The sequence below is a fragment of the Oncorhynchus masou genome, chromosome 29 (genome assembly GCF_036934945.1).
Source record: "Oncorhynchus masou masou isolate Uvic2021 chromosome 29, UVic_Omas_1.1, whole genome shotgun sequence".
NCBI lineage: Eukaryota > Metazoa > Chordata > Actinopteri > Salmoniformes > Salmonidae > Oncorhynchus > Oncorhynchus masou.
In genome coordinates this window covers 78556391-78582109 of record NC_088240.1, presented here as the reverse complement: position 1 = coordinate 78582109, position 25719 = coordinate 78556391, and the positions used below count along the sequence as shown (strand labels likewise).

At 42.6% G+C, this 25719-nt stretch overlaps 1 protein-coding gene across 1 annotated transcript; it reads left to right on the top strand.

Annotated features, from left to right (window-relative positions):
- The first annotated feature begins 290 nt into the window (after positions 1-290).
- LOC135520666 (brain-specific angiogenesis inhibitor 1-associated protein 2-like) lies at positions 291-25668 on the top strand. The gene is made up of 15 exons (XM_064946386.1): positions 291-882; positions 4105-4234; positions 4422-4497; positions 4721-4807; positions 18890-18951; positions 19035-19106; positions 19244-19381; positions 19942-20094; positions 20178-20354; positions 20574-21228; positions 21323-21527; positions 21684-21749; positions 22347-22602; positions 22691-22731; positions 22875-25668. The coding sequence occupies exons 2-15, from the start codon at positions 4187-4189 to the stop codon at positions 22945-22947; spliced, it is 2109 nt and encodes a 702-aa protein (XP_064802458.1). The 5' UTR covers positions 291-882; positions 4105-4186; the 3' UTR covers positions 22948-25668.
- The last annotated feature ends 51 nt before the right edge of the window (positions 25669-25719 follow it).

Sequence of the window (25719 nt, the reverse complement as noted above, 5' to 3'; positions counted from 1 at the left end):
CCATAATCTTGGCATAACCCTAACACTAACCTTTGCTTTAGACCGATCTTCAACCCTGGCTCAACCCCTTGACATACCAAACAGATGAATCACCTGAAAAGTATTGAATGTTTTTGTAAAAACAATTTTTGCATTTTATAACGTTTTAGCCAAATGTTTTATTCCTATTGATTTATCACTCTCACCCCAAAAAACATGTTTAAAGTAATAGGCTATAGGCAACATATTTAATATTATGTGAATAATAAACCAAAGGACTACTGCCCACTTAAGAGAATGAATGGAGGGAATGTGAGAAGGGGGTGGCGGATGTAGGCCAATGATACGTGACTGCGGGGTCTGCCATCCTTGCTTTAAAAGTTTCAAGTCATTATTCTCTCTACCGCTATTCATCCCGGGTCCCGTTTGCTCATTGTTATTCTGCCGGAGTGAGTGAGTGAGTGAATGAGAGAGGGATAGTGAGCGAGAGGGTGAACGGGAGTGAGGACATTGTGAGAGAAAAGGAGAGTGGTAGAGAGAGATAGAGAACGGAAGAGACCTGAGGCTTCTAACCGTAGGGAGTTTGATGCAGCGGTCGGGGTTTATTCGCGGTGAATTTTCTGTCCGGGGTGGTGCGTGAAGGCATATTGCTAATCGGCTCAACAGTGAGTAGAGGTACAGAACCGCACCAAAAGTCTGACGCCGATTTGTGTGAGTAAAAAAGAAGAGCGTGAGAGACAGAGAACGAAGGCGGGGGGGGGGGGGATATTGAGATTTAGTGCACTGCTGGGTGAAACAACCCCCACTAACGAAGGGGAAAGCAATAGAAGAAAAGAAAAGAAATACAAAAGGCAAACGGCGTTTCGGTCATCTGTTTTTTTTCCAACAATGAGCTCAGAAAAGGTACAATTCCACTTTGTATCAACTATTTTGCTGCTTATCTAACTTTGAATGAATTGCGCTGAGTTTTATATGTCGGCCTAGAGATCAACAGGTGTTGCTGAATGGGGCTATAGACTGGTGATACTGATTTGCTGAGAGTAATGTCTCTCATTTCGTCCACTTTCACATCTCGATAATTCGTTTAACTTGGTTTCGAGAAGATGTTTCGTATTTTAGTTATGTATGCCAATAAGAGTCAAAGTGATAACCACAACCTCCAATCTGTTTATAACGTTCCTGTTTCACAGACATTTGTTTATGATATTTTTCACCTATGTTGCATCTCTGTCACATTTGTAATTGTTGCCAAAACCAGTGTAATCACTTGAAAACTCCTGCAAAGCTTGTCAACAGTTTTCAGTTGTTGACGTTATGTAGGCCTAGTAGCTGTTTCTGAAACATCTTTGGCAACAAAATGTAAAAATTATATTTCAATACCTACATTACAAAAGCCGTTTCAGATAATTTGTGTTTTAGTACATTGATTATAGATTTGCTGTGTAATTCTATATTTGGCTATGTTGTCATTGCGCATGAAAATTGGTTCCCAATTGACCAACCTGGTTTGAATAACAAGAAATTAATTAACCTCTTAAATTGGACCTTGAGAATGTGCCCCAATCTGCAGATTAACGGTCAGTTTACCAAACCCCAATCCTAACCCAATCCTAACAAGCATAACAGATTGTAGATCAGCGTTTATGGGGAACCAGAGGTAGTGTGTTGAGTTGGCTAGAAAGAAGTCCTGGGTTTTTAATTTAGAACAAATTCTTATTTACAATGACAGCCTACCAGGGAACAGTGGGTTAATAACTGCCTTGTTCAGGGGCAGAAAGACTGATTTTTACCTTGTCAGCCCAGGATTCAATCCAGCAACTCTTTCGGTTACTGGCCCAATGCTCCAACCACTAGGCTACCTGACACCCCAAAAAACGTGTTTCTGCCCCGTCAATGATAGGATATTGATCAAGGAAATTCTTCATTGGATTTCTTCAGATGTTGATAAGTTCTTTGTGCACTTCTACTTACCCAATTAGTCTTACTCCAGTCTCCTTCTCCCCTCACACACCTGATTTACTTACCAAAAGGCACATCTCAATAGGTGGTCCAGGTATAACATGACACAAGTGGGGTGTGGGCCTTTCCTCTTTGGTTCTCTATTGCTCCTCAAACAAGGGGGGAGGCCAATGACATCACCTCAGACCTTCAGACCAACCCTTACAGGAAAAACCACATGAATTTCACATGTGAATTGTGAAGTTAATGCGATAACGTGTGACAACATGGAAAGCAATATGTGATAACATGAAACTATACATGTGAAAACGTGATCACATTTGAAGTGTTCCAAAAACACATTTTCACATGATTTCATATGGGAAATTTCACTTGAAATCTTGATATTTTTTTCTTTCTGTAAAGGTAATAACTCCTTGACGTTTGCAGTTGTGTCTAAAAAACACTATTTTGCTCCCCAAAAATGACCCTCCTGTGTGTGTACATTACTGTATTTATACTTGGGATATTCAACAGGAAAACGTCAAATTGCTAGAGGACGTCTTTAACATAAGCTCAGAGCCTCCTTGAACATAGGTAACAACAAGTCCATAGGAGGTCAGTTGTACTGTACAGAGCTGTAACCCATACATCTGTGGATCAAATGATGTCGTCAGGTCTATTCAACAGCAGCCCCACACGAGGACCACCGTGCTGTAACACTAGAGAGAAGAGGCTTGTGTGAGCGCCACTGTACATTCATCATGGCTAGAGTACTGTAGGTTTACAGAGTAGAACTTGAATGACTAGAATTATTTCTGAGACGTTCTATAATACCGAATCAGAACTACTTCTATTCTGCCCGCTCTATTTCCACCAACCCATGTAATGAAGTGTCATAAGCATGACACAAGTATGGCCTAAAGTGGTCTATATTACCAATCTTCTGATTGTGTCATGTAATAAGTTAGGCATTATAGTGGAAGAGTTTGAATGGCCTGTTCCTCAGTGTGCTGTAGCTTGCAGGTAAGCATTTCACTGTACTGTTTAAACGTGCCTGATCCTGTGCATGTGACAAATACTTTGATTTGATTGGATCATATGTTAGAGTATGAAATGCTGTTCCCCCCATAAAGATACATTTTGGTAATAATTTTGGTAATAATAATAACAGCAGTCAGACCCTCCTTTGATTCCAGGCCCTGAGGTTGTATTTCCTGCTTCCATAAGGATGTGAATAACGCGGCACTTCTTAGCTTTTGCGATTGAGTCCACCAATTATTTTATCACAACCCTACATTAGGGCAACCCAAATGTTTCTGCTATCAGTTTGTTTCAGACCATTCATAACCCCTCAGATAAGAACAATGGACTTTTTCAACACCAGGCACAAGTGTCATGGCACTGAATAAACATTGGACCACAGAGAGAGAACCGTTGCTGAACTGACCAAGCTGTTTGGTGACAGAATTCCCCCCTGGATGGCTAAAGTCACGCTCAACTCCGCTTTTCCCCTTACAGCCCTCCTTTGTTAGAGATTACATGAAAAATGTTGACCCATATCGGATAATGGAGCAGGACATAAAGTCAACATTTCCAGTCGTTAGCTCTGGAAGGTCACCCTCTTGATGAGGAGCAGCCGGGGTTCACAAAGACTGGCTCCGGACCCACTGGTGGGCTGTGGTTTATTCCTCTTGGGTCACGGCATAGGACTGCTAGAAGTCTTGGGAAGAGACTTAACACAGTCCCAAACAACTCTAAAAGATGGGTCACAGCACAAGCATGTTGGGTGGTAGTTTAGGGATAAGCTGTCTGGTCATTGCCTCCTGTATGGATCATAGACCACTGATGAAACCCTCCATCTCACTCTGTATGGGTGAGTGTGATTTGCCAGATTACCTCCAAACACCTCAGCCTGAATACCTCTCTTGGTTGTCTGGTTAGACCTCTCATAGAAGTTCTTTATACTTGAATTAATTGTACATTTCAGTCCTTTAACAGACACTCTTAACCCTAATTGCTCCTGTATGTTCCTATGGATAAGTGCCTTCCTCAAGGGCACATCAACAGATTCTTCACCTTGCCTGTTCTGGGATTTGAACCAGAAGCCTTTTGGTTACTGACCCAACACGCTTAACCTCTAGGCTACCTGCCAACACTTGTTTTTTTCCGTCTTTGTGTTTCCAGGGGACTTCAGTCTGCTGTTGTAAAGCCTAATACCCTCAGATTCAGAGGAGGAGCCTACAATAAATAAACATTCTGAAACACCATGTCTCGTTCAGACGAGGTCAACAAGATGACAGAAAACGTGTATAAGGTACAGTGTGTGTAGGTTTGTTGTCTCCAAGAGCAATGAATTTGTCTTTAGATGTAGTCAGGCGAGTGCCCTATATAACGCCTTTGTTGAAACTCAGTCTGCTAGCAGCAATGATCACAGACTGTGACTAAGTGGTAAGTTGAAGAGGAGACATGAATATTGTCTCTTGTTGTCATGTGTTTTGTAGGGGATTCTGGACCAGTTCAACCCCAGTCTGAAGAACTTTGTGACCATGGGGAAACACTATGAGAAAGCCCTGACAGGTGAGAGAGAGTGGTGTGCACACAGTATACTGTATAATGTGTGCTATAGCATATCTAGTGGCGTTGGGTGGGCAAGTTGGTAGGGCATGTTTGTTTGGACATTTTAATGATTGCTCTCTGGTGTCTGGCATAGAAGCTGCATTCCACCCAGGCCCAATCCTGAAGCCCATTTAGAGGGTCTTTGTTACATGGTGCCCCTCACTGAAAGGTGTTTTCCTTTCAGGAGTGACGGTAGCAGCCAAGGGATACTTCGATGGTCTGGTCAAACTGGGAGAACTGGCCAGCGACAGCCAAGGGTCCAAAGAACTGGGTGAGTGACTGGGTGGATGACTGGGTGAGTGACTTGGTAGGTGACTGGGTGAGTGACTGGGTGGGTGACTGGGTGAGTGACTGGGTGAGTGACTTGGTGGGTGGGTGACTGGGTGAGTGACTGGGTGAGTGACTGGGTGGGTGACTGGGTGAGTGACTGGGTGGGTGACTGAGTGGGTGACTGGGTGGGTGACTGGGTGAGTGACTGGGTGGGTGGGTGTATGAGAGAGAGAGAGAGACCGGGGGTGGGGTGAGAAACACTAAGGGACTATGGGAGAAGAAGCGAGCTAGAGAGTGGAGGAACAAGAGAAAGTAGGGAGTGAGTGAGGGAGGGAGCTGAGAAAGAGAGCGAGCATGAGGGAACTGAGCGAGAGGGAGAGAGTGGGTTGATTGTTGAGAGATTAACAACACCACATGATCTCATTGTAATGCTGCAAACAGTCAGGAAGGGGGAGGGAGGGATAAATGCCAGACACCACAAACTACTGTGCTGTGGGAGAGAGACACACACATTCTTTACCTCATTGGCAGACTCACAGCTGACATCATAGGCTGAGAAGTTGAGAGATACAATCATTCAGTCAGTTAACAGCTCCATGTGAGATAAGATACTACTTTATTGATCCGACACCTCAGACACAATATTGCACATACAGACAATGTGAAGTCACAACAAGTGTTTTTTCCCCAGCCCTTTTATCCCACTCTGTATCCCTGTGTTGGTGACTTATTCTCTGTATCCTGTGCTGATGACGTATTCTCTGTATCCCTGTGTTGATGACGTATTCTCTGTCATATGTGTCATAGTCATCTGTGTTGATGACTTATTCTCTGTATCCTGTGTTGATGACGTATTCTCTGTATCCCTGTGTTGATGACTTATTCTCTGTATCCTGTGCTGATGACGTATTCTCTGTATCCCTGTGTTGATGATGTATTCTCTGTATCCCTGTGTTGATGACGTATTCTCTGTATCCCTGTGTTGATGACGTATTCTCTGTATCCTGTGTTGATGACGTATTCTCTGTATCCTGTGTTGATGACGTATTCTCTGTATCCCTGTGTTGATGACGTATCCTGTGTGATGACGTATTCTCTGTATCCCTGTGTTGATGACGTATTCTCTGTGTCCCTGTGTTGATGACGTATTCTCTGCGTCCTGTGTTGATGACGTATTCTCTGTATCCTGTGCTGATGACGTATTCTCTGTATCCCTGTGTTGATGACGTATTCTCTGTATCCTGTGTTGATGACGTATTCTCTGTATCCTGTGTTGATGACGTATTCTCTGTATCCCTGTGTTGATGACGTATTCTCTGTATCCTGTGTTGATGACATATTCTCTGTATCCCTGTGTTGATGACGTATTCTCTGTATCCCTGTGTTGATGACGTATTCTCTGTATCCTGTGTTGATGACGTATTCTCTGTATCCCTGTGTTGATGACGTATTCTCTGTATCCTGTGTTGATGACGTATTCTCTGTATCCTGTGTTGATGACGTATTCTCTGTATCCTGTGTTGATGACGTATTCTCTGTATCCTGTGTTGATGACGTATTCTCTGTATCCCTGTGTTGATGACGTATTCTCTGTATCCTGTGTTGATGACGTATTCTCTGTATCCTGTGTTGATGACGTATTCTCTGTATCCCTGTGTTGATGACGTATTCTCTGCATCCTGTGTTGATGACGTATTCTCTGTATCCCTGTGTTGATGACGTATTCTCTGCATCCTGTGTTGATGACGTATTCTCTGTATCCTGTGTTGATGACGTATTCTCTGTATCCCTGTGTTGATGACGTATTCTCTGTATCCTGTGCTGATGACGTATTCTCTGTATCCCTGTGTTGATGACGTATTCTCTGCAACCTGTGTTGATGACGTATTCTCTGTATCCCTGTGTTGATGACGTATTCTCTGTATCCTGTGTTGATGACGTATTCTCTGTCTCCCTGTGTTGATGACGTATTCTCTGTATCCTGTGCTGATGACATATCCTGTGTTGATGATGTATTCTCTGCATCCTGTGTTGATGACGTATTCTCTGTATCCCTGTGTTGATGACGTATTCTCTGTATCCTGTGTTGATGACGTATTCTCTGTATCCCTGTGTTGATGACGTATTCTCTGTATCCTGTGTTGATGATGTATTCTCTGCATCCTGTGTTGATGACGTATTCTCTGTATCCCTGTGTTGATGACGTATTCTCTGTATCCTGTGTTGATGACGTATTCTCTGTATCCCTGTGTTGATGACGTATTCTCTGTCTCCCTGTGTTGATGACGTATTCTCTGTATCCTGTGCTGATGACATATCCTGTGTTGATGATGTATTCTCTGCATCCTGTGTTGATGACGTATTCTCTGTATCCTGTGTTGATGACGTATTCTCTGTATCCTGTGTTGATGACGTATTCTCTGTATCCCTGTGTTGATGACGTATTCTCTGTATCCTGTGTTGATGACGTATTCTCTGTATCCTGTGTTGATGACGTATTCTCTGTATCCCTGTGTTGATGACGTATTCTCTGCATCCTGTGTTGATGACGTATTCTCTGTATCCCTGTGTTGATGACGTATTCTCTGCATCCTGTGTTGATGACGTATTCTCTGTATCCTGTGTTGATGACGTATTCTCTGTATCCCTGTGTTGATGACGTATTCTCTGTATCCTGTGCTGATGACGTATTCTCTGTATCCCTGTGTTGATGACGTATTCTCTGCAACCTGTGTTGATGACGTATTCTCTGTATCCCTGTGTTGATGACGTATTCTCTGTATCCTGTGTTGATGACGTATTCTCTGTCTCCCTGTGTTGATGACGTATTCTCTGTATCCTGTGCTGATGACATATCCTGTGTTGATGATGTATTCTCTGCATCCTGTGTTGATGACGTATTCTCTGTATCCCTGTGTTGATGACGTATTCTCTGCATCCTGTGTTGATGACGTATTCTCTGTATCCTGTGTTGATGACGTATTCTCTGTATCCTGTGCTGATGACGTATTTTCTGTATCCTGTGTTGATGACGTATTCTCTGTATCCTGTGTTGATGACGTATTCTCTGTATCCCTGTGTTGATGACGTATTCTCTGTATCCCTGTGTTGATGACATATTCTCTGTATCCTGTGTTGATGACGTATTCTCTGTATCCCTGTGTTGATGACGTATTCTCTGTATCCTGTGTTGATGACGTATTCTCTGTATCCCTGTGTTGATGACGTATTCTCTGTATCCTGTGTTGATGACGTATTCTCTGTATCCTGTGTTGATGACGTATTCTCTGTATCCCTGTGTTGATGACGTATTCTCTGTATCCTGTGTTGATGACGTATTCTCTGTATCATGTGTTGATGACGTATTCTCTGTATCCCTGTGTTGATGACGTATTCTCTGTGTCCCTGTGTTGATGACGTATTCTCTGTGTCCCTGTGTTGATGACGTATTCTCTGTATCCTGTGTTGATGACGTATTCTCTGTATCCCTGTGTTGATGACGTATTCTCTGCATCCTGTGTTGATGACGTATTCTCTGTATCCCTGTGTTGATGACGTATTCTCTGCATCCTGTGTTGATGACGTATTCTCTGTATCCTGTGTTGATGACGTATTCTTTGTATCCCTGTGTTGATGACGTATTCTCTGTATCCTGTGCTGATGACGTATTCTCTGTATCCTTGTGTTGATGACGTATTCTCTGCAACCTGTGTTGATGACGTATTCTCTGTATCCCTGTGTTGATGACGTATTCTCTGTATCCTGTGCTGATGACGTATTTTCTGTATCCTGTGTTGATGACGTATTCTCTGTATCCTGTGTTGATGACGTATTCTCTGTATCCCTGTGTTGATGACGTATTCTCTGTATCCTGTGTTGATGACGTATTCTCTGTATCCCTGTGTTGATGACGTATTCTCTGTATCCTGTGTTGATGACGTATTCTCTGTATCCTGTGTTGATTACGTATTCTCTGTATCCCTGTGTTGATGACGTATTCTCTGCATCCTGTGTTGATGACGTATTCTCTGTATCCTGTGTTGATGACGTATTCTCTGTATCCCTGTGTTGATGACGTATTCTCTGTATCCTGTGCTGATGACGTATTCTCTGTATCCTTGTGTTGATGACGTATTCTCTGCAACCTGTGTTGATGACGTATTCTCTGTATCCCTGTGTTGATGACGTATTCTCTGTATCCTGTGTTGATGACGTATCCTGTGATGATGACGTATTCTCTGTATCCCTGTGTTGATGACGTATTCTCTGTATCCCTGTGTTGATGACGTATTCTCTGTATCCTGTGTTGATGACGTATTCTCTGTATCCCTGTGTTGATGACGTATTCTCTGTATCCTGTGTTGATGACGTATTCTCTGTATCCCTGTGTTGATGACGTATTCTCTGTATCCTGTGTTGATGACGTATTCTCTGTATCCTGTGTTGATAACGTATTCTCTGTATCCTGTGTTGATGACGTATTCTCTGTATCCCTGTGTTGATGATGTATTCTCTGTATCCTGTGTTGATGACGTATTCTCTGTATCCTGTGTTGATAACGTATTCTCTGTATCCTGTGTTGATGACGTATTCTCTGCATCCTGTGTTGATGACGTATCCTGTGTTGATGACGTATTCTCTGTATCCCTGTGTTGATGACATATTCTCTGTATCCCTGTGTTGATGACGTATTCTCTGTATCCTGTGTTGATGACGTATTCTCTGTATCCTGTGTTGATGACGTTTTCTCTGTATCCTGTGTTGATGACATATTCTCTGTATCCTGTGTTGATGACATATTCTCTGTATCCTGTGTTGATGACATATTCTCTGTATCCTGTGTTGATGACATATTCTCTGTATCCCTGTGTTGATGACGTATTCTCTGTATCCTGTGTTGATGACGTATTCTCTGTATCCTGTGTTGATGACATATTCTCTGTATCCTGTGTTGATGACATATTCTCTGTATCCCTGTGTTGATGACGTATTCTCTGTATCCCTGTGTTGATGACGTATTCTCTGTATCCTGTGTTGATGACGTATTCTCTGTATCCCTGTGTTGATGACGTATTCTCTGTATCCTGTGTTGATGACGTATTCTCTGTATCCTGTGCTGATGACGTATTCTCTGTATCCTGTGTTGATGACGTATTCTCTGTATCCCTGTGTTGATGACGTATTCTCTGTATCCCTGTGTTGATGACGTATTCTCTGTATCCCTGTGTTGATGACGTATTCTCTGTATCCTGTGCTGATGACGTATTCTCTGTATCCTGTGCTGATGACGTATTCTCTGTATCCTGTGCTGATGACGTATTTTCTGTATCCTGTGTTGATGACGTATTCTCTGTATCCTGTGTTGATGACGTATTCTCTGTATCCCTGTGTTGATGATGTATTCTCTGTGTCCCTGTGTTGATGACGTATTCTCTGTATCCTGTGTTGATGACGTATTCTCTGTGTCCTGTGCTGATGACGTATTCTCTGTATCCTGTGTTGATGACGTATTCTCTGTATCCTGTGTTGATGACGTATTCTCTGTATCCCTGTGTTGATGATGTATTCTCTGTATCCTGTGTTGATGACGTATTCTCTGTATCCCTGTGTTGATGACGTATTCTCTGTATCCTGTGTTGATGACGTATTCTCTGTATCCCTGTGTTGATGACGTATTCTCTGTATCCTGTGTTGATGACGTATTCTCTGTATCCTGTGTTGATGACGTATTCTCTGTATCCCTGTGTTTATGACGTATTCTCTGTATCCTGTGTTGATGACGTATTCTCTGTATCCTGTGTTGATGACGTATTCTCTGTATCCCTGTGTTGATGACGTATTCTCTGTATCCCTGTGTTGATGACGTATTTTCTGTATCCTGTGTTGATGACGTATTCTCTGTATCCTGTGTTGATGACGTATTCTCTGTATCCCTGTGTTGATGACGTATTCTCTGCATCCTGTGTTGATGACGTATTCTCTGTATCCCTGTGTTGATGACGTATTCTCTATATCCTGTGTTGATGACGTATTCTCTGTATCCTGTGTTGATGACGTATTCTCTGTATCCTGTGTTGATGACGTATTCTCTGTATCCTGTGTTGATGACGTATTCTCTGTATCCCTGTGCTGATGACGTAACCTCTGTATCCCTGTGTTGATAACGTATTCTCTGTATCCTGTGTTGATGACGTATTCTCTGTATCCTGTGTTGATGACGTATTCTCTGTATCCCTGTGTTGATGACATATTCTCTGTATCCTGTGTTGATGACGTATCCTGTGATGATGACATATTCTCTGTATCCCTGTGTTGATGACGTATTCTCTGTATCCCTGTGTTGATGACGTATTCTCTGTATCCTGTGTTGATGACGTATTCTCTGTATCCCTGTGTTGATGACGTATTCTCTGTATCCTGTGTTGATGACGTATTCTCTGTATCCCTGTGTTGATGACGTATTCTCTGTATCCTGTGTTGATGACGTATTCTCTGTATCCTGTGTTGATAACGTATTCTCTGTATCCTGTGTTGATGACGTATTCTCTGCATCCTGTGTTGATGACGTATCCTGTGTTGATGACGTATTCTCTGTATCCCTGTGCTGATGACATATTCTCTGTATCCCTGTGTTGATGACGTATTCTCTGTATCCTGTGTTGATGACGTATTCTCTGTATCCTGTGTTGATGACGTTTTCTCTGTATCCTGTGTTGATGACGTATTCTCTGTATCCTGTGTTGATGACATATTCTCTGTATCCTGTGTTGATGACGTATTCTCTGTATCCTGTGTTGATGACATATTCTCTGTATCCTGTGTTGATGACATATTCTCTGTATCCCTGTGTTGATGACGTATTCTCTGTATCCCTGTGTTGATGACGTATTCTCTGTATCCCTGTGTTGATGACGTATTCTCTGTATCCCTGTGCTGATGACGTATTCTCTGTATCCTGTGCTGATGACGTATTCTCTGTATCCTGTGCTGATGACGTATTCTCTGTATCCTGTGCTGATGACGTATTCTCTGTATCCCTGTGTTGATGACGTATTCTCTGCATCCTGTGTTGATTACGTATCCTGTGTTGATGACGTGTTCTCTGTATCCCTGTGTTGATGACGTATTCTCTGTATCCTGTGTTGATGACGTATTCTCTGTATCCTGTGTTGATGACGTATTCTCTGTATCCTGTGCTGATGACGTATTCTCTGTATCCCTGTGTTGATGACGTATTCTCTGTATCCTGTGTTGATGACGTATCCTGTGTTGATGACGTATTCTCTGCATCCTGTGTTGATGACGTATCCTGTGTTGATGACGTATTCTCTGTATCCCTGTGCTGATGACATATTCTCTGTATCCCTGTGTTGATGACGTATTCTCTGTATCCTGTGTTGATGACGTATTCTCTGTATCCTGTGTTGATGACGTTTTCTCTGTATCCTGTGTTGATGACATATTCTCTGTATCCTGTGTTGATGACATATTCTCTGTATCCTGTGTTGATGACGTATTCTCTGTATCCCTGTGTTGATGACATATTCTCTGTATCCTGTGTTGATGACGTATTCTCTGTATCCTGTGTTGATGACATATTCTCTGTATCCTGTGTTGATGACATATTCTCTGTATCCCTGTGTTGATGACGTATTCTCTGTATCCCTGTGTTGATGACGTATTCTCTGTATCCCTGTGTTGATGACGTATTCTCTGTATCCCTGTGCTGATGACGTATTCTCTGTATCCTGTGCTGATGACGTATTCTCTGTATCCTGTGCTGATGACGTATTCTCTGTATCCTGTGCTGATGACGTATTCTCTGTATCCCTGTGTTGATGACGTATTCTCTGCATCCTGTGTTGATTACGTATCCTGTGTTGATGACGTGTTCTCTGTATCCCTGTGTTGATGACGTATTCTCTGTATCCTGTGTTGATGACGTATTCTCTGTATCCTGTGCTGATGACGTATTCTCTGTATCCCTGTGTTGATGACGTATTCTCTGTATCCTGTGTTGATGACGTATCCTGTGTTGATGACGTATTCTCTGCATCCTGTGTTGATGACGTATCCTGTGTTGATGACGTATTCTCTGTATCCCTGTGTTGATGACGTATTCTCTGTATCCTGTGCTGATGACGTATTCTCTGTATCCCTGTGTTGATGACGTATTCTCTGCATCCTGTGTTGATGACGTATCCTGTGTTGATGACGTATTCTCTGCATCCTGTGTTGATGACGTATTCTCTGTTTCCTGTGTTGATGACGTATTCTCTGTATCCCTGTGTTGATGACGTATTCTCTGTATCCTGTGTTGATGACGTATTCTCTGCGTCCTGTGTTGATGACGTATTCTCTGTATCCTGTGCTGATGACGTATTCTCTGTATCCCTGTGTTGATGACGTATTCTCTGTATCCTGTGTTGATGACGTATTCTCTGTATCCCTGTGTTGATGACGTATTCTCTGTATCCTGTATTGATGACGTATTCTCTGTATCCCTGTGCTGATGACGTATTCTTTGTATCCTGTGTTGATGACGTATTCTCTGTATCCTGTGCTGATGACGTATTTTCTGTATCCTGTGTTGATGACGTATTCTCTGTATCCTGTGTTGATGACGTATTCTCTGTATCCCTGTGTTGATGACGTATTCTCTGTATCCTGTGTTGATGACGTATTCTCTGTATCCCTGTGTTGATGACGTATTCTCTGTATCCTGTGTTGATGACGTATTCTCTGTATCCTGTGTTGATTACGTATTCTCTGTATCCCTGTGTTGATGACGTATTCTCTGCATCCTGTGTTGATGACGTATTCTCTGTATCCTGTGTTGATGACGTATTCTCTGTATCCCTGTGTTGATGACGTATTCTCTGTATCCTGTGCTGATGACGTATTCTCTGTATCCTTGTGTTGATGACGTATTCTCTGCAACCTGTGTTGATGACGTATTCTCTGTATCCCTGTGTTGATGACGTATTCTCTGTATCCTGTGTTGATGACGTATCCTGTGATGATGACGTATTCTCTGTATCCCTGTGTTGATGACGTATTCTCTGTATCCCTGTGTTGATGACGTATTCTCTGTATCCTGTGTTGATGACGTATTCTCTGTATCCCTGTGTTGATGACGTATTCTCTGTATCCTGTGTTGATGACGTATTCTCTGTATCCCTGTGTTGATGACGTATTCTCTGTATCCTGTGTTGATGACGTATTCTCTGTATCCTGTGTTGATAACGTATTCTCTGTATCCTGTGTTGATGACGTATTCTCTGTATCCCTGTGTTGATGATGTATTCTCTGTATCCTGTGTTGATGACGTATTCTCTGTATCCTGTGTTGATAACGTATTCTCTGTATCCTGTGTTGATGACGTATTCTCTGCATCCTGTGTTGATGACGTATCCTGTGTTGATGACGTATTCTCTGTATCCCTGTGTTGATGACATATTCTCTGTATCCCTGTGTTGATGACGTATTCTCTGTATCCTGTGTTGATGACGTATTCTCTGTATCCTGTGTTGATGACGTTTTCTCTGTATCCTGTGTTGATGACATATTCTCTGTATCCTGTGTTGATGACATATTCTCTGTATCCTGTGTTGATGACATATTCTCTGTATCCTGTGTTGATGACATATTCTCTGTATCCCTGTGTTGATGACGTATTCTCTGTATCCTGTGTTGATGACGTATTCTCTGTATCCTGTGTTGATGACATATTCTCTGTATCCTGTGTTGATGACATATTCTCTGTATCCCTGTGTTGATGACGTATTCTCTGTATCCCTGTGTTGATGACGTATTCTCTGTATCCTGTGTTGATGACGTATTCTCTGTATCCCTGTGTTGATGACGTATTCTCTGTATCCTGTGTTGATGACGTATTCTCTGTATCCTGTGCTGATGACGTATTCTCTGTATCCTGTGTTGATGACGTATTCTCTGTATCCCTGTGTTGATGACGTATTCTCTGTATCCCTGTGTTGATGACGTATTCTCTGTATCCCTGTGTTGATGACGTATTCTCTGTATCCTGTGCTGATGACGTATTCTCTGTATCCTGTGCTGATGACGTATTCTCTGTATCCTGTGCTGATGACGTATTTTCTGTATCCTGTGTTGATGACGTATTCTCTGTATCCTGTGTTGATGACGTATTCTCTGTATCCCTGTGTTGATGACGTATTCTCTGTGTCCCTGTGTTGATGACGTATTCTCTGTATCCTGTGTTGATGACGTATTCTCTGTGTCCTGTGCTGATGACGTATTCTCTGTATCCTGTGTTGATGACGTATTCTCTGTATCCTGTGTTGATGACGTATTCTCTGTATCCCTGTGTTGATGATGTATTCTCTGTATCCTGTGTTGATGACGTATTCTCTGTATCCCTGTGTTGATGACGTATTCTCTGTATCCTGTGTTGATGACGTATTCTCTGTATCCCTGTGTTGATGACGTATTCTCTGTATCCTGTGTTGATGACGTATTCTCTGTATCCTGTGTTGATGACGTATTCTCTGTATCCCTGTGTTTATGACGTATTCTCTGTATCCTGTGTTGATGACGTATTCTCTGTATCCTGTGTTGATGACGTATTCTCTGTATCCCTGTGTTGATGACGTATTCTCTGTATCCCTGTGTTGATGACGTATTTTCTGTATCCTGTGTTGATGACGTATTCTCTGTGTCCTGTGTTGATGACGTATTCTCTGTATCCCTGTGTTGATGACGTATTCTCTGCATCCTGTGTTGATGACGTATTCTCTGTATCCCTGTGTTGATGACGTATTCTCTATATCCTGTGTTGATGACGTATTCTCTGTATCCTGTGTTGATGACGTATTCTCTGTATCCTGTGTTGATGACGTATTCTCTGTATCCTGTGTTGATGACGTATTCTCTGTATCCCTGTGCTGATGACGTAACCTCTGTATCCCTGTGTTGATAACGTATTCTCTGTATCCTGTGTTGATGACGTATTCTCTGTATCCTGTGTTGATGACGTATTCTCTGTATCCCTGTGTTGATGACATATTCTCTGTATCCTGTGTTGATGACGTATCCTGTGATGATGACATATTCTCTGTATCCCTGTGTTGATGACGTATTCTCTGTATCCCTGTGTTGATGACGTATTCTCTGTATCCTGTGTTGATGACGTATTCTCTGTATCCCTGTGTTGATGACGTATTCTCTGTATCCTGTGTTGATGACGTATTCTCTGTATCCCTGTGTTGATGACGTATTCTCTGTATCCTGTGTTGATGACGTATTCTCTGTATCCTGTGTTGATAACGTATTCTCTGTATCCTGTGTTGATGACGTATTCTCTGCATCCTGTGTTGATGACGTATCCTGTGTTGATGACGTATTCTCTGTATCCCTGTGCTGATGACATATTCTCTGTATCCCTGTGTTGATGACGTATTCTCTGTATCCTGTGTTGATGACGTATTCTCTGTATCCTGTGTTGATGACGTTTTCTCTGTATCCTGTGTTGATGACATATTCTCTGTATCCTGTGTTGATGACATATTCTCTGTATCCTGTGTTGATGACGTATTCTCTGTATCCTGTGTTGATGACATATTCTCTGTATCCTGTGTTGATGACATATTCTCTGTATCCCTGTGTTGATGACGTATTCTCTGTATCCCTGTGTTGATGACGTATTCTCTGTATCCCTGTGTTGATGACGTATTCTCTGTATCCCTGTGCTGATGACGTATTCTCTGTATCCTGTGCTGATGACGTATTCTCTGTATCCTGTGCTGATGACGTATTCTCTGTATCCTGTGCTGATGACGTATTCTCTGTATCCCTGTGTTGATGACGTATTCTCTGCATCCTGTGTTGATTACGTATCCTGTGTTGATGACGTGTTCTCTGTATCCCTGTGTTGATGACGTATTCTCTGTATCCTGTGTTGATGACGTATTCTCTGTATCCTGTGTTGATGACGTATTCTCTGTATCCTGTGCTGATGACGTATTCTCTGTATCCCTGTGTTGATGACGTATTCTCTGTATCCTGTGTTGATGACGTATCCTGTGTTGATGACGTATTCTCTGCATCCTGTGTTGATGACGTATCCTGTGTTGATGACGTATTCTCTGTATCCCTGTGCTGATGACATATTCTCTGTATCCCTGTGTTGATGACGTATTCTCTGTATCCTGTGTTGATGACGTATTCTCTGTATCCTGTGTTGATGACGTTTTCTCTGTATCCTGTGTTGATGACATATTCTCTGTATCCTGTGTTGATGACATATTCTCTGTATCCTGTGTTGATGACGTATTCTCTGTATCCCTGTGTTGATGACATATTCTCTGTATCCTGTGTTGATGACGTATTCTCTGTATCCTGTGTTGATGACATATTCTCTGTATCCTGTGTTGATGACATATTCTCTGTATCCCTGTGTTGATGACGTATTCTCTGTATCCCTGTGTTGATGACGTATTCTCTGTATCCCTGTGTTGATGACGTATTCTCTGTATCCCTGTGCTGATGACGTATTCTCTGTATCCTGTGCTGATGACGTATTCTCTGTATCCTGTGCTGATGACGTATTCTCTGTATCCTGTGCTGATGACGTATTCTCTGTATCCCTGTGTTGATGACGTATTCTCTGCATCCTGTGTTGATTACGTATCCTGTGTTGATGACGTGTTCTCTGTATCCCTGTGTTGATGACGTATTCTCTGTATCCTGTGTTGATGACGTATTCTCTGTATCCTGTGCTGATGACGTATTCTCTGTATCCCTGTGTTGATGACGTATTCTCTGTATCCTGTGTTGATGACGTATCCTGTGTTGATGACGTATTCTCTGCATCCTGTGTTGATGACGTATCCTGTGTTGATGACGTATTCTCTGTATCCCTGTGTTGATGACGTATTCTCTGTATCCTGTGCTGATGACGTATTCTCTGTATCCCTGTGTTGATGACGTATTCTCTGCATCCTGTGTTGATGACGTATCCTGTGTTGATGACGTATTCTCTGCATCCTGTGTTGATGACGTATTCTCTGTTTCCTGTGTTGATGACGTATTCTCTGTATCCCTGTGTTGATGACGTATTCTCTGTATCCTGTGTTGATGACGTATTCTCTGCGTCCTGTGTTGATGACGTATTCTCTGTATCCTGTGCTGATGACGTATTCTCTGTATCCCTGTGTTGATGACGTATTCTCTGTATCCTGTGTTGATGACGTATTCTCTGTATCCCTGTGTTGATGACGTATTCTCTGTATCCTGTATTGATGACGTATTCTCTGTATCCCTGTGCTGATGACGTATTCTTTGTATCCTGTGTTGATGACGTATTCTCTGTATCCTGTGCTGATGACGTATTCTCTGTATCCTGTGTTGATGACGTATTCTCTGTATCCTGTGCTGATGACGTATTCTCTGTATCCTGTGTTGATGACGTATTCTCTGTATCCTGTGTTGATGACGTATTCTCTGTATCCTGTGCTGATGACGTATTCTCTGTATCCTGTGTTGATGACGTATTCTCTGTATCCTGTGTTGTTGACGTATTCTCTGTATCCTGTGTTGATGACGTATTCTCTGTATCCTGTATTGATGACGTATTCTCTGTATCCCTGTGCTGATGACGTATTCTTTGTATCCTGTGTTGATGACGTATTCTCTGTATCCTGTGCTGATGACGTATTCTCTGTATCCTGTGTTGATGACGTATTCTCTGTATCCTGTGCTGATGACGTATTCTCTGTATCCTGTGTTGATGACGTATTCTCTGTATCCTGTGTTGATGACGTATTCTCTGTATCCCTGTGTTGATGACGTATTCTCTGTATCCTGTATTGATGACGTATTCTCTGTATCCCTGTGCTGATGACGTATTCTTTGTATCCTGTGTTGATGACGTATTCTCTGTATCCTGTGCTGATGACGTATTCTCTGTATCCTGTGTTGATGACATATTCTCTGTATCCTGTGCTGATGACGTATTCTCTGTATCCTGTGATGATGACGTATTCTCTGTATCATGTGTTGATGACGTATTCTCTGTATCCCTGTGTCTTCTTGGGGATTCTAGGAGACACGTTATTCCAGATGGCCGAGGTGCACAGGCAGATTCAGGTTCAACTGGAGGACGTGGTGAGTGTTTACCTTGTGTGTGTGGTGATATGATTGTTAACTATTGTGATGCTGTATGAATGATGGTGGAATATGATCTACAGTTGAAGCTGTTCCATTCTGAGCTGCTGTCCCAGTTGGAGCAAAAGCTGGAGTTGGACATTAAATATCTTACCGTGAGTTTATCTATGCATTTTCCTTTAACATATTTCCTTCTCTCTACAGAGCAACCACTTTTCTGACTCACTATTTTTCTATTTGTTGCTCTCTCTCTCTATCGGGTTTTCTCGCACCCATTCTCTCTCAATCTCAGGCCACGTTGAAGAAATATCAGAGTGAGCGCAAATCCAAGTCGGAATCTATCGAGCGCTGCCAATCACAGCTCAAGAAGCTGCGCAGGAAGAGCCAGGGCAGTCGCCACCCCAACAAGTATGGAGATAGGGAGATGCAGGTAACTAGCATCCAGCAACACCATTTTGTGTCAGTAGTGCTTTGAGTGTAAGGTTTCAATGATGCATTTGTGTATTGGTGAAACACTTACAGTGGTGTTTTGACACTTGAGATTTGTGGGCTTTTCTTGGAAACACCACCAGACTAAATCATCTTACTCAGCATTACAAGGCACAGTCAAGTGTTTGTGTGTGTGTATGTACAGCCTGTGTGTGCAGAAGTATGGATGAGATTAAACAGCAATCTGGCTCATCTGATTTGGCTTCCAGTCCTTACTGAAGTAAACGTGGGGGATAGGGAAGAGAAAGAGGAGAAATCTTTGGAATGAGAAAACAGGAAATAAGAAGGGTGGACAATGGAAGGACAGGTTAAGGAAGGTGAGGGATAATATTTTGTGATTTATCGCTGCTCAGCAGACAGGATATGATGTCACTTCTTCCTTTTGGTCCTTCCGATGGGCCTCTCTCCCTACAGTGTATTATAAAGGTCACATATCTCCTACTCCGCTGCTTCTGTTATTCTGCATTCCTTTCTATGTGTGTGTTTACTAACCTCTGTCAGTATGTGGAGCTAATGAGTCGTCGTCAGGCTGAGCTGGACACGCTGGTTGCTGTGGGTTACCGCTCGGCGCTGACGGAGGAGAGGAGACGATACTGCTTCCTGGTGGACCGCCAGTGTTCCGTTACCAAGCTGCTCATCAACTATCACTGCAAGGTACACACACACACACACACACACACATGGTCCCTGACCCCCATCCAACTGCCAACCTGCCTCTCCTTCCTCCCTGTGTCCAGGTGAGAGAGCTCCTGTCACAGAAGCTGTCCTCATGGCAACAGTCATGCTCCCAGCCAACCAGACTACCTGAACGGGCGCTCAACCTGCTGCGTCACACCGCCCCTCAGGGCTCTGGGGCATCTGGGATAGCTGAGCTCCTCCGACATGCCAAGCTGGGCGCTGCACAGCCAGAACAGGTGAGGACAAGGGGTTTCAGTTTCAGTTCATTAGTAGGAATTCACAGACAAATGTCGGAATTACATGTACTTCAGAAGTTAAAGTGAAATTATTATAAGATTAGGGTATTCTGTTATTTAGACAGCATTCAGATGGTTTTCAGTCATTTAGCAAAATTCCATTGTTTCTTCTCAGCTCTCTGTCTTATCTCTCTCTCTCTTACCATTTCTCTCTTTCAGAGGCTGTCAGTACAGGAGGTGCCTCCCTTGTTGAATGGTGGCTCCAAGCAGCAGAGACCCATCCCCTCTTCTTCCCAGAGTGACATCCCCCCTCCCCAACATTCCCCCGGACCCCAGACCTTCCGCTCCCTCGCTGCCACTGGAGGGGCTATTGGAGGGAGTGGGGCAGGCTCCCCTCAGCAGACCAGCACACCTATTAGTGCCTCAGCTAGCCCCAATGCTAACAACAACACAAGTGCTAATGCTATCACTAGTGCTGACACTCCCACCACTTCATCCACCTCCTCCACGGTTGGCTCCAACCAAGCCCAGCAGACCTCTCTTCTCCTGGCCACCAGCACCTCCAGCCTTTCTCCAAGTCTGATCCCCTCCACTGTGCTTTCTCTCAGCCAGGGTTCCCCATCCTACTCCTCCCTACAGGGCCTGGCCCTGCCGTTGTCCCTCAGTGCCCCTCACAGTCCTCCACTACCCCACAGTGCACCTCTCTCCAGAGCCATAACCCCCTCGCTGCACCACCAGGGAGTGCTAGGAGGAGGGAACACACCATTGCTGTCCCATAATCCCATGCTGATGAAGGCAGCGGAGATGTATGGAACGTCTACGCTGCCGTTGCCTAGGAGACCAGTCAGCGAGGCCCGGGTGGGAGGGTTTATGGGTAGGTTTTAATACCTCCCCCTTCACTTCTTGTCCATTTATTTCCCAATGTGATGTCTATTTAATTAATTTCACATTCCCTCTCTATCTTCCAGGTTCCACTCTGCCCAGAGACCGAGTTCTCCCTCTCTCCAGCCCGTCTCGTGTGGAAGCCATATTTGCCCACGCTCCTGGGGGTTCAGAGGGCAGTGGAGTGGGCGGGGCCTGCTTACTTCACTTCCTGCCAGGCGACGCTCTCAGCCTCCTCATCTCTGAGCCCAGAGACGGGTGGCACTATGGTCAGAACGAACGGACGGGACGGTAAGAGTTAGAACCCACTATTCAGCTGTACAAAATCCTACAATTCTTCAAACACCAATTGAGGACTGTTCTGAAATTACATCTTCAGGCAATCTATGGGTTTTCTAGGTTATATACAGATAATACCAAAACAATTCCTCCCTCTCTCCCTTACAGGAAAGGCTGGTTCCCGTTCTCCTACACTCAGCCCTACCCCAACACCTTGGATCCCCTCGACAGCAGGTCCATTACCATAGAAACAAAAAACTGTTATGATATTGTCATTTCATTCCTCAAAATGTTATTGTCTTAAATGGAAGTCAACTTGTAGGGTTATGATTCAAATCTTGACACTGTAACTCTATAAATCCTTCCGCTATGCTCTCCACCCTTCCCTGTATTGACTCTGATCTAACAGCCAAGCTGCAGCGTTGTCAACAACATTGTCTGTCAGCACGATGTCTACAAACTGGCAGTGATGACTTTGGCTTATTCACAGGAAGCTGATCACTGACACTTTGACACAGATATGCTGTTCTTTTCCTCTACGTGTCATTGTCGTTTCGATGTGTCCATGCCAAGCAAAGAGACCGGGTCTTTAGAGAATGAATGACCCTCATTCTTTCCATCTACCTAAAGCTCCGTCCTAATCTTCTACCACCTCGTAGGTCCCCTTTGCTCTCCAAGATCAACAGTACAGTTGATGAGTTAGCATGACCACTTTCCTCCATTTATCCTCAGTCTGAAATGTCAGAACAATATGCCTGCGATTGTCATTAAGGATATTGAGTTGAGCAAGACACTTGTAAAATGAACCATTTACCACTGGTTTCTCTCCAGCTCCCCGCTCCTCTCTAAGGTCAACAGTACCAGTACGGGTCAATTAGATAAGCTGGTCTCCCTTGGCCTGCCTGCCCTGACCCCTGAGTCTGAGGAGGAGCACTCGTTCCCCCCTCAGAGGGTCAGCACCTTCCGCCCGCGCCCATACAGCATGGCCGACTCCAACCAGGTCAGCCTGAGGCCGAAGGTCAGAGGGGAAGGGGTAGAGTGGGCAGGGCCCCCTGACCGACCGGCTCTGTCAATGCTGATGCAAGAGGTATAGATGGCTTATAATGACAGAATATAATGTAGATATGATATGTAATGGGTTAATAACACTAGGATCTTCATCACTTTTACTACAGCTCTCCTCAGACTTCACCTCTCCTCCACCCTCCCCAACCTGGTAAATGCATTCATTATATTATTTATACAGTAGATGTACTGCATTGCAGTGGTCACCAACTCTGGTCCACTTTAGATAGATGACTGTGGATAAACGTGTCTAAGCTCCTGTCATGCCTGATATGCACATTGTCTCCCTGGCAGGACCAACCCATTTGCCCATGTCCGGCTCAGAAAGACGGTGACCAACGATCGCTCTGCACCCATCATCGAATAGGACATGGTCTCCTTGAACAGGCATCCAATGGAGAGGTGTTAATAGGAAACATTCATGTGTTTTGAATTTGTTCTCAGAGTCCAGTAACTGTGTTGGTTGAGTTCTCAACTGTTCAGCCTTAAGAGGAAGCCTTAACAGGCGATGGTTTTGGTTTGTTTTGGGGAGGAGATTCTCCCAGCAAGTATCAGTTTAGCTAGCTAACTTGTAACTAGTTAGGTAAACCTTTCTGTTCATGTTGGTTATTTACAAGTGCTTATTAGATGTGTATTAATCAGGCCTAAGTCAAAATATAGACACTTATGTTGTGTTATTTTGAAGATAGAAGAATCAAAGCTGAAATTTGAGTGACATAACAGTGATTGTCAAAGACCCTTTGGACAAAATGAGAACTTGAATAAAAATCCACCATAGTATTTGAGAATTATAGAGTAAAAAGATGAGTGTGGGAGTTGGAATTTAAAAAGCTCTGTGATGTTAGTAAAAACTCAAACAGATGACGTCCATTTTCTTGGCATGTCTCAACATTAACATTTGAGCCCTGGGCATTACTAATAATTTTATAATGTTCTTTTCATTTTACAACACTTTTCTAGAAGTAACCTTGGTAGACAATGTTTTGTGTTTTTTTTGTCTGTACCCTTTCAGGGACTGGTGCCTGGTAGCAGCCTGTAGTTGGGTAATAGTTTAATGAATTATAGCATACTTTACTTGTACCATTAGGAATTGTCTTAAAGGACAGGCTCCTGTTTTATCAGTATTTTCATCGAGGAGGTTTTTTGAGAAGAGTTATGCAGAGATATGTGTGTATGATCCAGGAAAATCCAAACATGTTGAAGAATTGTCTTTTTTTCATTGTTGGATTCAATTAGAGTATGTTTAAACACATTGTTAGCTAGGCAGATGTATTTTCACGATAGATGCAGACCTACCAATCACTTGTTGATTCATCACATTTGTACAACTTAATTTACATGTTCTTTGTATGGAGATTTAAAGAAAGGTGTATTGATGTTGCTTACTGATGTCATCAGCACAATGCTGGGTAGGAAATAGTTCAACACCAATATTCTTTTAAATAATCATTTGTTTTAATGTGCGGTAGTTTTTGTATAAGGAATTACATTTTTAAGATCAACTGATCAATTTACAAAGGCAATTGATATGATATGTTATACACAGAAATATGTTGCGTTGCAAAGCTATTGCTGCTAGTTTGGGATGTGTAGATTGTATTAAACGTTTACCTTCAAGAGTCTCTGTTATCGACAGAAACTTATTAATAGAAGTAAGAAGGAGCAACCGTACAGATGTAGGATCTTTATTTGATCACTCATTTGTTGGTGAGAATGTTCCTGCATAGCAGGAAATGCAAACTTGTTGTGTATTTTAGTTTTAAAAAGGCTTCTAAAGTGTGTCTATAAACCCCTACAAAAATGTAGATTAATTTACATTTCTTGTTGCTGCAGGATTATTTTCCTGCAACTGGCTAAAATGAAGATCTTACATCTGTAACAGCATCCCTGTGGGGTGAACTGTACTTCTATTTGTATTGGACAGGTAGAAGAGGAAAGAAACAGTGGAGGGTTTGGAGGATGGCTTTTCCTGGACTGTAGGTTTGAGAAATTGGCATTGTGTTGAGGGATAAAAGTATAAGAAAAGAGATGGATTCAGCTGGTTTGTTTTTACTAGTGTCTTCTTGATTAATTTCGAATTTGACTCCAACAGATTGTTCACATCTAGCAGATTTTAGCTGCACGTTTACCAATTGCAAACCGTACAGAACCTTATCTAAAGGACGAAGACTGATTGTGTTTATGAAGTCTAACTTTGAAAGTGTTGAGGAAAGTATTTGGAAAGTGGAACAGTGTGTGAGCAAGTGTCAATGGTAAACTAGATGTAGAAAGTAGTATTTTTCTCTCACTTTCTCCATGTCTGGTGTCTCTCTAGACTGTCATCTGGTATCTCGCTGGTGTCTCTGTCATCTAGAAAACTGCAGTTGAGAGATTCAGGGTGGAAATATGTGGCTGGGAGTTTCTCTGTATGATCTTCATTCTGATTTCTGTCCCTTACAGCGTATAGTTCCTTCTCTCCTCATGTTTCTGTATCATATTAACTTGCATCTCCAACCTAGCCTGTGAAATGATTGACTTTCTTGCTATGGTAATTCTAACACACAATAAAAAACATTGATGTTGATTTAAATACTGAGTATAGTGGAATTACATAGTTGAAGTTTAGTTATGTTTGTACAAATTGCAACAAAAAAAATTTTTTGATCTTGTTTAACTTTGTTATTCTTTAACCTTGCACCTTCTCTTTTCACCGTCCTAACCTTCCTCAAAATATGACCTTTCAATGTCAATCTAGCTACATGAGAATGGGATCCAGTTGTAGAAGGCAAAAGAAAAATGATGCTGTGGTGACTATTTAGGATCTTATATTCCGGATGCCTCTGTTAGTAGGATTGTCTTAAATACGTGTTTAAGAGCAAAATAATTTCCTCTGCCACTACTTTTATTTCCGTCTTTTAATTTGTTTTGTTATATCATTTTTTTGTTACTTCATCTGTAGCTTTTTTCTCTTTAAAACAGCATTGCCTTTCCGAGACACACAACAATCATGGTCACAGTATAAAACCTTACAAATACACACACATTCCTGATACCACTGTTATTGTATTTCTTTCAAATGAATACTTCAATAAACATGTTAATCACTATACCCAGTGTTCATCTTCGCATTGAACAACCAAACCATTTTGCTGGTATTTGA

Coding starts and splice junctions, on each gene's coding strand:
- LOC135520666 (XM_064946386.1), top strand. CDS start 4,187: ATGTCTCGTTCAGACGAGGTCAACAAGATGACAGAAAACGTGTATAAG. Junction 20,095..20,177: donor TCATCAACTATCACTGCAAG/GTACACACACAC, acceptor CCCTGTGTCCAG/GTGAGAGAGCTCCTGTCACA. Junction 22,732..22,874: donor CCTCCACCCTCCCCAACCTG/GTAAATGCATTC, acceptor TCTCCCTGGCAG/GACCAACCCATTTGCCCATG.